The sequence below is a fragment of the Staurois parvus genome, unplaced genomic scaffold, assembly GCF_062004578.1.
Source record: "Staurois parvus isolate SC_StPar_1 unplaced genomic scaffold, SC_StPar_1.0 ptg000021l, whole genome shotgun sequence".
Lineage (NCBI taxonomy): Eukaryota > Metazoa > Chordata > Amphibia > Anura > Ranidae > Staurois > Staurois parvus.
The window spans coordinates 16,557,533-16,569,852 of record NW_028317817.1 but is presented as its reverse complement, the minus strand read 5'-3'; the positions used below and the strand labels follow the sequence as shown (position 1 = coordinate 16,569,852).

Sequence of the window (12,320 nt, the reverse complement as noted above, 5' to 3'; positions counted from 1 at the left end):
AAATATTGGGAGGGTTTTTCAGTCTTTTTTCATTTATATAATAAAAAAATTAAAAACCCCAGTGATAATCAAATACCACTTAAAGAAAGCTCTATTTGTGTGGAAAAAAAATTATATACATTTCATTTGTATACAGCGTTGCAATTGCTAGTTAAAGTAGCTCAGTGCTGAATAGCAAAAATTGCCTGATCATGAAGGGGGTAAAAAATTACGGAGCTGCAAGAGAGTTAGAGTTTTAGGCAGCAAATCAAGTTTAACCCTCAGTACAAGAGCAGTACACCAACAGCCAAGCCAGCAAGCAAACCTGGGTTGAGGGGAGGATCTAAAGTGGGACCCCAGTATGATCCAGGAAAACAAGCCTAAATCCAAATCTCTATAGGAAGGAAACAGAGAGAAGCACAGAAGATTACCCAGAAAGGGAGGTGGGAAAGCTGGAAGGACAGTGGGACTGCTACGGACAGGACTTCAAGATTTAGTATTTCAGAGTATCTGAAAAATCCATTCAATAGAACCAGGTTTTGTGAAATTGTTCTCCCCCTAAGGTTTGGGGAGACTATGGCTTTGATCTCATTCACTTTACTAAATACAAAGTGAAGGGATAGTATGATTATCAATAGAGGGGGATATAACATTTAGCCACATTCAGAAAATGTATCAAAAGTGAGCGTTTATACCTCTTTGCCAATTTTTTCCAGGTGGACATCTGCCAGTTTAACCACCTTCTGTCTGGCCACTTTATTTAAACAAATGATTCACTGCTAGGAGCAGGAGGGCATAATAAAACATCCTTCTGCTCCCACTGCTTGTGTGTGCCCTCTAGGGCATGCAACATTGCACACTGTGATTGCTGTATCATTTGGATACCACAGATTACAGATCGGGGTACAGGGCCAGTGAAATTGGCCCTGTACCATGTTATTGCTGTTACCAATCACAGCAATCAGACTTGTAAACTAAGGCTGCATGTTGCTCTGTTTTCTCTCACAGTGAGAAAGCCATCAACAGTGTTCCTGTTCACCTCCTGACCTGTACAGGGTCATGAAACCATTTAAAGGCATAACAAGTCTTCCTAAATGCACACACCAGTCCCAGTGCCACCAGACCAGTGCAGCCAACAACAGTGTTCCTAATCACTGCCACAAAAGCCCCAGTGTCACCAGACCTGTGCAGCCAGCATAGGTGTTCCTGATCACTGCCATAAAAGCCCCAGTATCACCAGACCTGTGCAGCCAGCATTGGTGTTCCTGATTACTGCCACATAAGCCCCAGTGTAACAAGTCTAGTGTTCCTGATCACTGCCATATGAGTTCCAGTGTAACCAGACCAATGTAAGCCAGCAAAAGTGTCCCTTATCACTGCCACACCAGCAGCCAGCAATAGTGTTTCTGATCACCACCACACCAGTACCAGTGATCCAAACTAATAAAGTCAACAACAGTGTCCCTGATTGCTGACATACCAGTCCCAATGTCACCAGACTAGTGCAGCCATCAACAGTGTCCCCACTCGCCACCACTATAGTCTCACCAGACCAATATAAACAATCAACAGTGTTCCTGATTGCATCCAAATCAGTGTCACAGACCAGTGCAACCAGTGGCAAAGTTCCTGATTCCTAGCCACACAAATGCCAGTGTCATTAGAGCCAGTGCAGCCAAATAAAAGTGTCCCTGATCACCACTACATCAGTACAGTGAGCCAGTTCAGCCAGCAACATTGTTCCTGTTCACTGCCACACCAGTGCAGTGTTGCCTCTGTTTGCTGCATGACTGACCCTGGCCTGTTTATTGGTCACATTTCTACCTGCTGCCTTGACTGATCCTTAGCCTGTTTACTGACCACGTATCTGCCTGCCACCTAAACTGACCTATCTCCATGTCTCATTGACTATGTTCCTGTAAAACACCGGTCCCAGCCATCCCTTATGTACAACTGCAGTCCTGGAACCACATGAACTCTTTTGTTCATTCTTTATTTAGCCTACTGTACATCCTGGCTAGTGAAAAGGGCATTTCTTTGGGTAGCCACATACCGATAGGCTAGACTTGCTTTGCTTATAATGATAGGGATTGCTATAGCTGATGGTACACTAAACTATATTCCCTGACCACTCTTAAAGAGGTGAGTATTACAGTACATTGATTTTTATAACATTTGTGGATTTTTGTGATACAGAAGATACAATGTGGTTTATTTAATAAATGCAAATAGACTGTGCACAGTGCAATTGCTCCAAAGCTTAGAAAATGAGATGAAGCTTCATTCTGCAAAGAATACCCAATCACACACAAGGAAAATAAAAAAGAGGATTTTTGCTTGCTGGTGATTGGATGATGAAAGTCAGCAGAGCTTCTCCTCATTTACTTAGCTCTGGAGCAACTGCATTTGCACAGTCTATTTGTCTTTTATATATCAACCCCATTGTCAAGTAAATTAACATGCTTTATGTGAAAAATATCTTATTAAATTGACAACTTTGCCTCTTAAAAATACCTTGAGGTGTTTATTCTACAAAATATAATCTTTCGAGGGTGTTTCAGTAAAATAATACTTTCTAAGATTAGTTTTGAACTTCCCTTCTGCTAGTTTGAAGTCATGTCCCATGTTCTTGGGTCCAGTCTACACATTTGAGTGCTTTTCCAGCATCAGGTAAATGGAAAATGGTGGTGATAGAAGCAAGATGGGCCTTCTGGATGATATTGAGAGCTCTGGTGGCGTTATTGCTTGCTTCCCTGTTCAGGACAAAGCCTACCTGATGTATTATTCTTTGAACTATTGGTAGCATTATATTTGCCAGAATTTAGTAAAGAATTTTAGATCAACATTCAAGAGGGATATTGGGAGAAAACTGGCACATTGTGTAGATGCCTTTCTCTTCCTTAGGTACAATGGTGATGGTTGCTTTAAGAATGTCGAGAGAAAATAATGTCTATCATGGACTGGGTTGAATTCTTTTATAAACGGAGTTGCTAACATGTAGGAGAAGGTCTTTTAATAAAGCAAAGTGAACCCATCTGGGTTGGAACCTTTGGGGTTGATTTACTAAAATTGGAGAGTGCAAAATCTGGTGTATCTGTGCATTTTTGTCAAAGCTTAAAGCGGATTTCCAGCTGATTTAAAAAAAAAATGAAAGTCAGCAGCTACAAAAACTGTAGCTGTTGACATTTATATGACAGACACTTACCTGTCCCACAATCCAGCGGTGTCCTCACCATGGCTGGTTTCACCAGCCATCTTCTCTCCCTGGTGCCGGCAGTGTGTGCACCCGGCTGTGACAGCTTGCAGCTTCACAGCCGGGTACCCACTGCTCATGCACGAGTTTTGCTGCACTTTGTGAATGGTCCTGAAGTCTCTGGGACCTGTCATGTGTCTCAGAAGATTACGGGGAGGGACGGGGGAGGATAACTTCTGCTTCCGACCACCTTAGCCGATCGCAGCGAAAGTGGGAGCGGGTACCTGTCAAATTCGGGTACCCTCTCCCAAAGGTGCCAATCCTTAACGGGGAGCGGGGGACAGTGCATTAAAGTAGAACGTCCCCCTTTGGGTGGAGCTCCGCTTTAATTGAACAAGCTGAAGTTAAAAGCTGATTGGCTATCATGCACAGCTGCACAAGATTTTGCACTCTAGTTTTAGTAAATCAACCTCTTTGTGTTGTTTAGAAGGGAAATTTCCCCAATGAGACACAGATTATTATTATTATTATACAGGATGTATGCAGCGCCAGTAACAAATTGAAAGTCATAACACTGGATTAGAATTGAATATAAAAAAGGCAAAGATTATGAACCCATAAAATTATGAACATTTTGAGCTTTATAGTGACAGAATAGAAGTTGTAAAGTATTTTAATCTCCTGAGCTCTCTCATAAATAAGGAAGTAACTCGCAATGAGGAAATAGTTTGAAGAATAGCACTTGGTAGCTACACAATGAAGACACTGAACAAAGGATTCATACACAATGGAATTACACCGAAAGCAAAGACCAGACTCGTCCATCCACTAATTTTCTCAGTTGTCAATTATGGTTGTGAAAGTTGAACGGAAACAGGATAGAAAGAAGATTGACTCATTTGAGATTTTGTGCTGAAGAAGGATTTTATGTGTGTCATGGACAGCCCATAGAACTAATAGATTGATTTTGGAAGAGATCAAATTGGCTATGTCACTAGAAGCCCAAATGATGAAGTTGCGCCTGTCATATTTTGGTCACATTGTCAGAAGAGTGAGATCACTGGAGAAGAAAATAATGTTTGGGAAGATTGAAGGAACCAGGTGAAGAGGGAGACTGAATACTAGGTGGCTGGACACATTGACTACAGCTGTGGGGATGACAATGGAGGATCTCACCAGACTAACATAAAGCCAACTTCTTTTTAGAGCTCTTGTTCATCAAGTCACTAGGAATTAGACTAAAGTTGATGGCACACAATAATAACAATATAGTGCAACTCTTTGTGCAGTGCTTTACAGTAAAAAGGGAGACGGTACAATTACAACACACATCAATACAGAAATAGGAACAGAATACAGGAAAGGAATAGAAATGAGACACAGATGGAAAAAAACCTGACCATGGTTATAACTTTTCCTTACTCTATCCAAAAGGGTGAGTTATGTCCCATCCTTTTATTGAATTACTCTGTGAAAAATTAAAGACCTGCCCCTTAGAGAATTAATCACAGGGAGATCAGTTCAAGAAATTGATGCATGGGGATCTGGAGACTTGCCATGCACCACTTCCCATATCTGTTTATTTTATTCACAAGAAAATGTTAAAAAAGCAATTAATAAGTAATAAAAACTGATTGTGTGTGTGATTGTAAACTTTTAAACCTTAACCTTTAGTTAAGCTGCCCATACACTGTGCAAATTTCTTCTGGTTTCTATTAATCTGGACACAATCAGCCTTGTGGGTGGCTCTGTTAGCTCCCTCTTAAACAACATCCTTTGTTGCCTGTTAGCCTGGATGAAGGAATCTATTTCTTTATTTTTTAATTAAGAAAAAAATTAACAGGGTATGGCCAGCTTGACTGAATCCTTAAATGGACTGCACCTGCCTGGAAGATCTTTGGAATTAATACAAACTGTGTTTGTGTAATCTTGCTTAATCTTGTTGTGACATAGACATGCACATTTGGTGAGTGCGATTTTCCTGTAGAAGTGGTGGTAGTTACCTTGGATTAAAGATTATTGTACACTTAGAAAAATAATATTGGTGGTGGGAATTTTTTAGTCATTGCACCATTGGATTGCCATTTGGAGGAATTTATTTGACCATGCTATTTAAGGAATGCTTTACTGTGCATGAACGTTCACACTGATTAATATTTTATATTATTGAATCAGCCATCTAATTATTATTTTGTTATATCACTTAGGGATTTATATTTATTTATAGATGCAAGTTATTGGCAGGAGAATAAGTTATTTGTTTCAGTTTTGCAATACAATTTGTTTACAAGATACCTGTTCCCTCCACTACAAAGCAACAAACTCATTCACAAAAAAATGCAAATGATAAACAAAAAGTAATTAAGTACATGAATAAACAAAATTCCACCATGTAAATCAAATGTTAATCACATCATTCAATGGTAAAGATCTATGTCAGTAATGAGCACCACTGATATTGTTTACCTGCTGCCAAAATGACCCACAGCATCCAACTATCATCACCTACCACTACTCCCATCACAAATGACACATCCCCTCTGGCTTTGTGTGCAAACAAGTTAACAGGGATCCTGAGTGATGTCATTGACCCAATATGATCATGACCATATTTGGTAATTGATGTTACCGCCAAAGATCTGTGCCTGAACAGGAGCCACCAACAAGGGCAGCCAGTGATCTGTAATGTCAACTAGTGTGGGGGGGGGGGGGTAGTATTACACAAGCATCATTTGGAGGTTCAGAAATGGAAACTGGCCAAAGAATGCCAAATTTTTTGCCTAGGTTGGATAATGGTTGAAATCATGTTCAACCCGAATCTGAAGCTTATCACTAGCAGCATTAGTGAAGTTCTAAAATAAACCAATCAAACTGAAATAGCTATGAACAGAAATGCAGGGTTGGGCAAACCATACTCTTTGGGAACTGGCAAACAAGGTTTGGCAAACAAGATTGTCCTAAGGCTACCCTGAGGAACTTGGTAACTAAAGAATTACAAGTTTTAGCAATGGAAAGAAAAAAATGCAAAATTTACTAACAGATAAAAATATTTATTACCTGAGTACATTACTCAAACCATGGACAAAAGGAAAATAAGAAGGAAGGACCAGTATTACTAGTACTTTCACAATTTCTGCAGTAAATATACTTGAATATGTAAATATATATTACAATTGCTGTTCTTACCAATCATAAATTATATACTTGCTAAAAACAGAAATTATTTATTGTTTTGATTATGTGATATTTAAAATTTTCTGAGTATCTAACGTATGGTTCCTACTTCTCTGCTTTTGTGATAGTGAACATTTCACTTTCATTTTAATTAAAATTTGTATAAAAATGCAGTGATCTTGTCAGCCATCAAGAGGTTATTCTATATTGTATCTGCATTTTATTACTTTCACATAGGGATACTGCTCTCATTTAGAATTAATGGTATAATCTGGCAGTAAATATTAATGGGGTTTATATCTGGCAACACAGCCAAATGGTAATATTGTCAAACTTTGACCTTATTTTTTTATCTGTGATTGTCTGAAAATATTTATACAGGTCATTTGAAGAAAATGATGTTTTATATACCCTAGTGATATTTTCTTTATTTAACCATAATAGGTCAATACTTGTCGTAAATTTATAGTAGTGCAATAAATTCAAATCTAAAGTCAATGCTAATACACAATCTGAAGTCTATTGCTCCTAAATAAAAGATCAACACTGGTACTAGTAGTGGTTTATTCCTTTGAAATGGGAATCAGTATCAGTGCTTCCAGATACAGTAAAATATACTAAAATTGTAGCATTCTTGTATTTATGAGGGACGTTCAAGTCAACCCAGAACTTTTAATTTTACAGTTATAAAATGGGATGCTAGTGTGGCAGTACTACAGGCAGTAGTAATTGGCAAGTGTGTCCTATTAATGATAAGCGGGCCACTTGCCCATCTAGAGACCATTAATCAAGATGGCAGACAACAGTGTTAGTATGTGCAAGGAACACCGTGTGGTGATGAAGTTTCTTATGAACCTAGGCACAATACCCATGGATATCTACAGCAGACTTCAAGCACAATATGGTGATGACAGCCTCAGTAAGACATTTGATTGGTGTAAATGTTTCAAAGATGGCTGTACCTGTCAGTTCCTATGACTATTTAACATGTGGAATGCCTTATCCTGGATAACCATGAAACTGCACAAGAGACAAATCTTTATGTGGGAACGGTAAACACAATCATGATGAAGTGAAGCATGCTGTACTAGGATGGTTCAGATGTACTAACAAATATTTCTATTCCGAAGCTATCAAAGTATTAGTTAAATGCTAGGATAACTGTATAAATGTAGTAAGCGAGTATGTCGAAAAATAAATTCAGTTTCCACTCCTTGAAATTTGTACTTTTATTATATAAACTCAAAAGTCGCAGTTTGACTTGAACGCCCCTTGTACATTAAACTGAAAAATGTATTGCAAACACATTGTAATTACTCACAGTAATATGCTAAAAAGTATATTTCATTTTTAATTTGCCCTAAAATATTACAATCCAGGTTTAAGGTGTCTTGTTTTGCTGTTGTAGTCTGATCATCTCATGATCAGGGGCGGACTGACAACTCATGGGGCACCCGGGCAATAGGGGATCATGGGGCCCCTGTGTCCTTGCCCAAACTCAAAAAAGCCTATGAAAAAGGTACCAGGGGCATCTCATGGGGCCCCCTACTGACCCCGGGCCCTCGGGCAGCGCCTGAGTTACCAAATGGTCAGTCCGCCCCTGCTCATGATTATATTTTACAAGGTGGGGTTTCCTGTCAGAAATTATATTTCCTGTTTTCTGTTTTACCTAGCCGTAACATGCAGTGTTTTTATTTGTAATGCTAATGTGCTTAAATAATTGCACATAAATAATATTGCATTGATAGTTTTCAGGGAAATCTATTTTTTTTTTGTATCTGTATTGTGTATAACACAGAAAATACACAGCCTGTCGTAGCAGGCTGTGAGTAGAAGTTTTGCCAGGTAAGAATGAATGACCATCCTATTGTGTGACAACTGTAACATGAGTATTCAGCATAAGAAATTAATTGTATTGCCTATGTTGACTGTGCTTCTTCAATACTAGCATCAAATCATTGAGGAACATGACGCCATAAAACACAATGATAGTCAATTAAACCAACCAAAGTCTTTGAATGTTTTGTTTTTCAGACAGAACCCAGGGGAAATGGCAGTGTAAATAAAAGGCTGTCATCCATCGTGGAAGATGATGATGAAGACACAGGGGAAGACGAGCCCTCATCTCCATCTACTATACGTACAAGGAACACAAAGTACAAAAAATCTTCAAACAGCTCTCTGGGGATTAATCTGAAACCATTCTCTGGAAATGCCCCATACAAGTCACCAATGAAATCTTCAAATCTTAACTCTGCAAAAACAAGGATCGAAACTGAATCATACCTTAACAGTGGAAGATGGGATAAGAATTTAAGGCTTAACCTTCCAACAGTTACAAGCCTAGGACCTCCGGATTTAAGTCCCAGGTACTTCTTCCATAACATATATTTCAGCCTATATTTTAATTTATAACAGGCTGGCTTTACATTACTAAACATTTTCAAATGATTGCTGATGTCTAAAAATATTAAAACTCACTACCCCAACTCCAAATGGCACATATAAAAAGTCATTTGTATCTTAGCATATAAGAAAAGGGACCCTATGAAGATTAAAAAGCATTTGTAACAAATTAATGACTTGTAAAGGGTAAAGCCTGGCTGAAAGGGTGCTCCCTTCCAAACTAATAAAATAAAGAGGTGCCTATACAGATGTTATATTTTAACAACATTCTGTGAATTCCTCAAAATATTCTACCATTTTAAGTTATTTTTTGTCAGACCTGATTTTACTGTATACAGCAACAGAATAATTTTTCAGAAAAGCTCTACCTTTTATCATTTACATTATCCTTGTCACTGTAAATAAGTGACTTTGCCTAGGCTGAAATGATGTCATCAGTTTCCTGCATGCAGGAGAAAGCTTTTCCTCTTTTCTCCAGTGTTCAGATTACAGCATTTAACTTTGTAGTAGGTACCAATCTGAGAGGCAGCATTAGGAGGATGATATGTTTACTATTTGAAGTTATATTTATTTAAATCTGATTTTACTCTGTATACAAACAGTATGATTTTTCAGAAAATTTTTACCTTTTATCTTTTAAATTCAAATTGAGCTGCAATTAAGCTACTTTTCCTAGACTGAGATGATGTCATCAGCTTCCTGCCGGCAGGTGAAAGCATTTCCTTCTTTTTTCAGTGACCAAATTATAGCATTTCAACTTTGTTGTAGGTAACAATGTGAGAGGCTGCAGTAAGGTGATAATCTGTGTTAGCCATTTGTGAACACAGCCAAGAACTGCACAGGAATCAGAAATTACACAACTGTGTAATCTCTGAGCCATCATCTCAGTCTACAAAATACATTTTTTGCCCTTCTGTAGATGAAAACAAAGGCATTGTCAAAGGGAGCACTGTGATCTCGGAGGGCTAATATATACCTGTAAGTTCTACACTTACACGTTACTTAGCATGCATGTGCTTAGGCAGAACAACAGCTAATGTGCTATATTAATAAATGCATACCGTGGAAAATAAAGCCGGATTCCTCAAAATTATATTTTTCCACATCCCCTGCATACTTCATGTGGCCGAAAGACTGCAGTTGTTTTCTCACCCGTCCACTGAGTAATGCAGGTGCCATACTAGAAAGTGTCTGAATCTCCTCCTCCTGGACATATGCAGTAAACCCAATATCCCACACATGTGCCTGTGCTTCTTAAAGCAAATTTTGATCTGAATAGGTTGCCTTGGTAGTGCTCACATTGGATAAAGATTGCAATTATCTACTGTTGCAACCTGTATGCAAAGACATGCTTTTCTGAATTAAAAAATCTGCTGACCAATTCCTAAGCTCTGCACTTTTTAAGCTTGCTGTTTTGATGAAAAGTCTGGGGAATACTGAGTTGCATTGAAAGTCATGTGACTGGGAGTCCAGCATCGCTGTTATAAAGGCTTGTGTTGCCATTGGGGAACTGTTGATGTTACCTAAGCATCTGAAATTATCATTCTGGCACCTCAATAATGCTGAAATATACTTCTATTTGCAGTGCAGAGATACAGGACTTTGCTGGTTTGCTATAAGAAAAAAACAAGTAACGTTAGACTGTATAATAATTAATTTCAAGGAAGTTTAAGGTAAAAGTTAACTTTAGGATAACAATAGATATGTTGCGTGGTCCTCTTTAAGGATCAACATTTAGATTTTTTTTTTTTTTTTTAATACAGAGCTCATTTTCTTAGTAAATCAATCCTGTATTATTTTAGTCTTTGAACACCTTTCTCTAATTCCAATAACCACAACCTGATTATACTGATCTTTAAATCTGATGAGCTTTGATTTAGAAGGCAGTTATTAGCACCTCCCAGAGCACATCATATAACAGAACACAGGAATCACATTAACACTTATGTTAACTGTGTAACCTCATTCATTTTTTCCTGCTATTCACTAAGCCAGACGTTAATTAAATTTTCATCTGGGGACTTCTGAAATATTTGGCCTGAGGCAAGGCAGGCAAAGTGTCCTAATGTAATACACCAGCCCTCTTGATTGCAGCAACTAGCAGTAAAAAAGCTGTCTAAAAGTAATAAACCTGATGAGATGGCAGTTGTCCTCTCCTGGGATTTTGTTATATGACTGACTATCTCTAACAGTTACACAGTTGCATAAGTTCAGCAATTGGTAACATCATTGATGGTATATTGGGACTAGACTGTCAATGAAAGAAGTGCAACAGAGGATAGCACAGGAGTGGTATTAAATCTCTAGTTAATTATTTCAGGTTACTATATTGCCTACAGGAATAAGTGTCACCGTGGGTGACCTTGAAAGCTATTGGTAGCTTCAGCATTGCCTCCTTTGTAACTTGCCTACTCATAAAATTCCCAGTTTTTAATAAGCTTAGATTGTTATGCTTATTCAAAAAAATCATTAATCATGAATGATCTAAACAGACTATTTACTCCAAAAAAAAATTCTAAAAAAGAGTACTTCTAGTCTTGGTATACCTTGAAAGTTGCAATATAACTAGAAAATATGTACCTGAATTGAGATTTACCAAGCCAGCAGATCTGCAAATATTAAAAAAATCTAAAAAAGCATCCAATCTGCAGATTGCTTTAGTATCTCCCTTAAATCTTATGTGAACTGGTAACAGGTTCTTTGCACTTCTTACCAGTTTATCTACGTGCTATGAAAGCCCACAGGCCCTGAAGGATCCTTTTTATAATATAATTTCATGGTACAGCATAGTATAAAGATCTGATACTGCATTTTTGAAAGACTGCCAGCGTAGCAGATTTTCTCAAATCCGCTCATCTGTATTTGAAAAAAACAAGAATCTTTTCTGTTACAAAAATGTTGGTTTAAGATCCTTCTGACTCTATTAGACATATGCATATGAAACATTTAAACAAATAGGAAGTGTTGCTAATCTCCCAGGTCAACATATCTCCGATGCAGTTCTGAACTACTCTAGCCCTCTCTTCACTCTCTATTCAGCTTGATACTGCAAGGGTTGAGACTGAGCTGTTTTACCTGCCAAAGGATTTATATTTTGCAGGACAGGCAAGGTTAATGATATTACTTACATCCTTTGACAGCACAACCACTTGCCCTCCTGAGGATTTACCCCCCTACCTGACCAGGCCATTTTTTTTGTTACTGCACTGCGTTACTTTAACTTACAATTGCGGTGTCATGCAAATCTGCACCCAAATGAAATTTACGTCCTTTTTTTCCCACAAATTGAGCTTTCTTTTGGGGGCATTTGATTGCTGAGTGTTTTTATTTTTTGCGCTATAAAAAAAAAAGACCAACAATTTTGAAAAAAAAACAATATTTTTTACTTTTTGCTATTAAACATGTCCAGTAAAAATTAAAAAAAATCAAATTTCATCATAAATTTAGGCCAAAATGTATTTTGCTACCTGTCTTTGCTAAAAAATCCCAATACATGTAAATTAATTGGTTTACCTGAAAGTTATAGCATTTACAAATGGCAGTATAGGTACTGGAATTTTTTCTGTAA

At 37.8% G+C, this 12,320-nt stretch overlaps 1 protein-coding gene across 5 annotated transcripts in view; it reads left to right on the top strand.

Moving 5' to 3' along the window:
- The window catches only part of KCNH8 (potassium voltage-gated channel subfamily H member 8), a 576,797-nt gene that overhangs the window by 479,362 nt on the left and 85,115 nt on the right, over nt 1-12,320 (top strand). For all 5 annotated transcript variants that reach the window (XM_089691130.1, XM_089691138.1, XM_089691150.1 and 2 more), the window contains one exon: nt 8,381-8,715. In XM_089691130.1, coding sequence (XP_089547256.1) covers nt 8,381-8,715 — 335 coding nt within the window. The remainder of the gene's footprint in view (nt 1-8,380; nt 8,716-12,320) is intronic.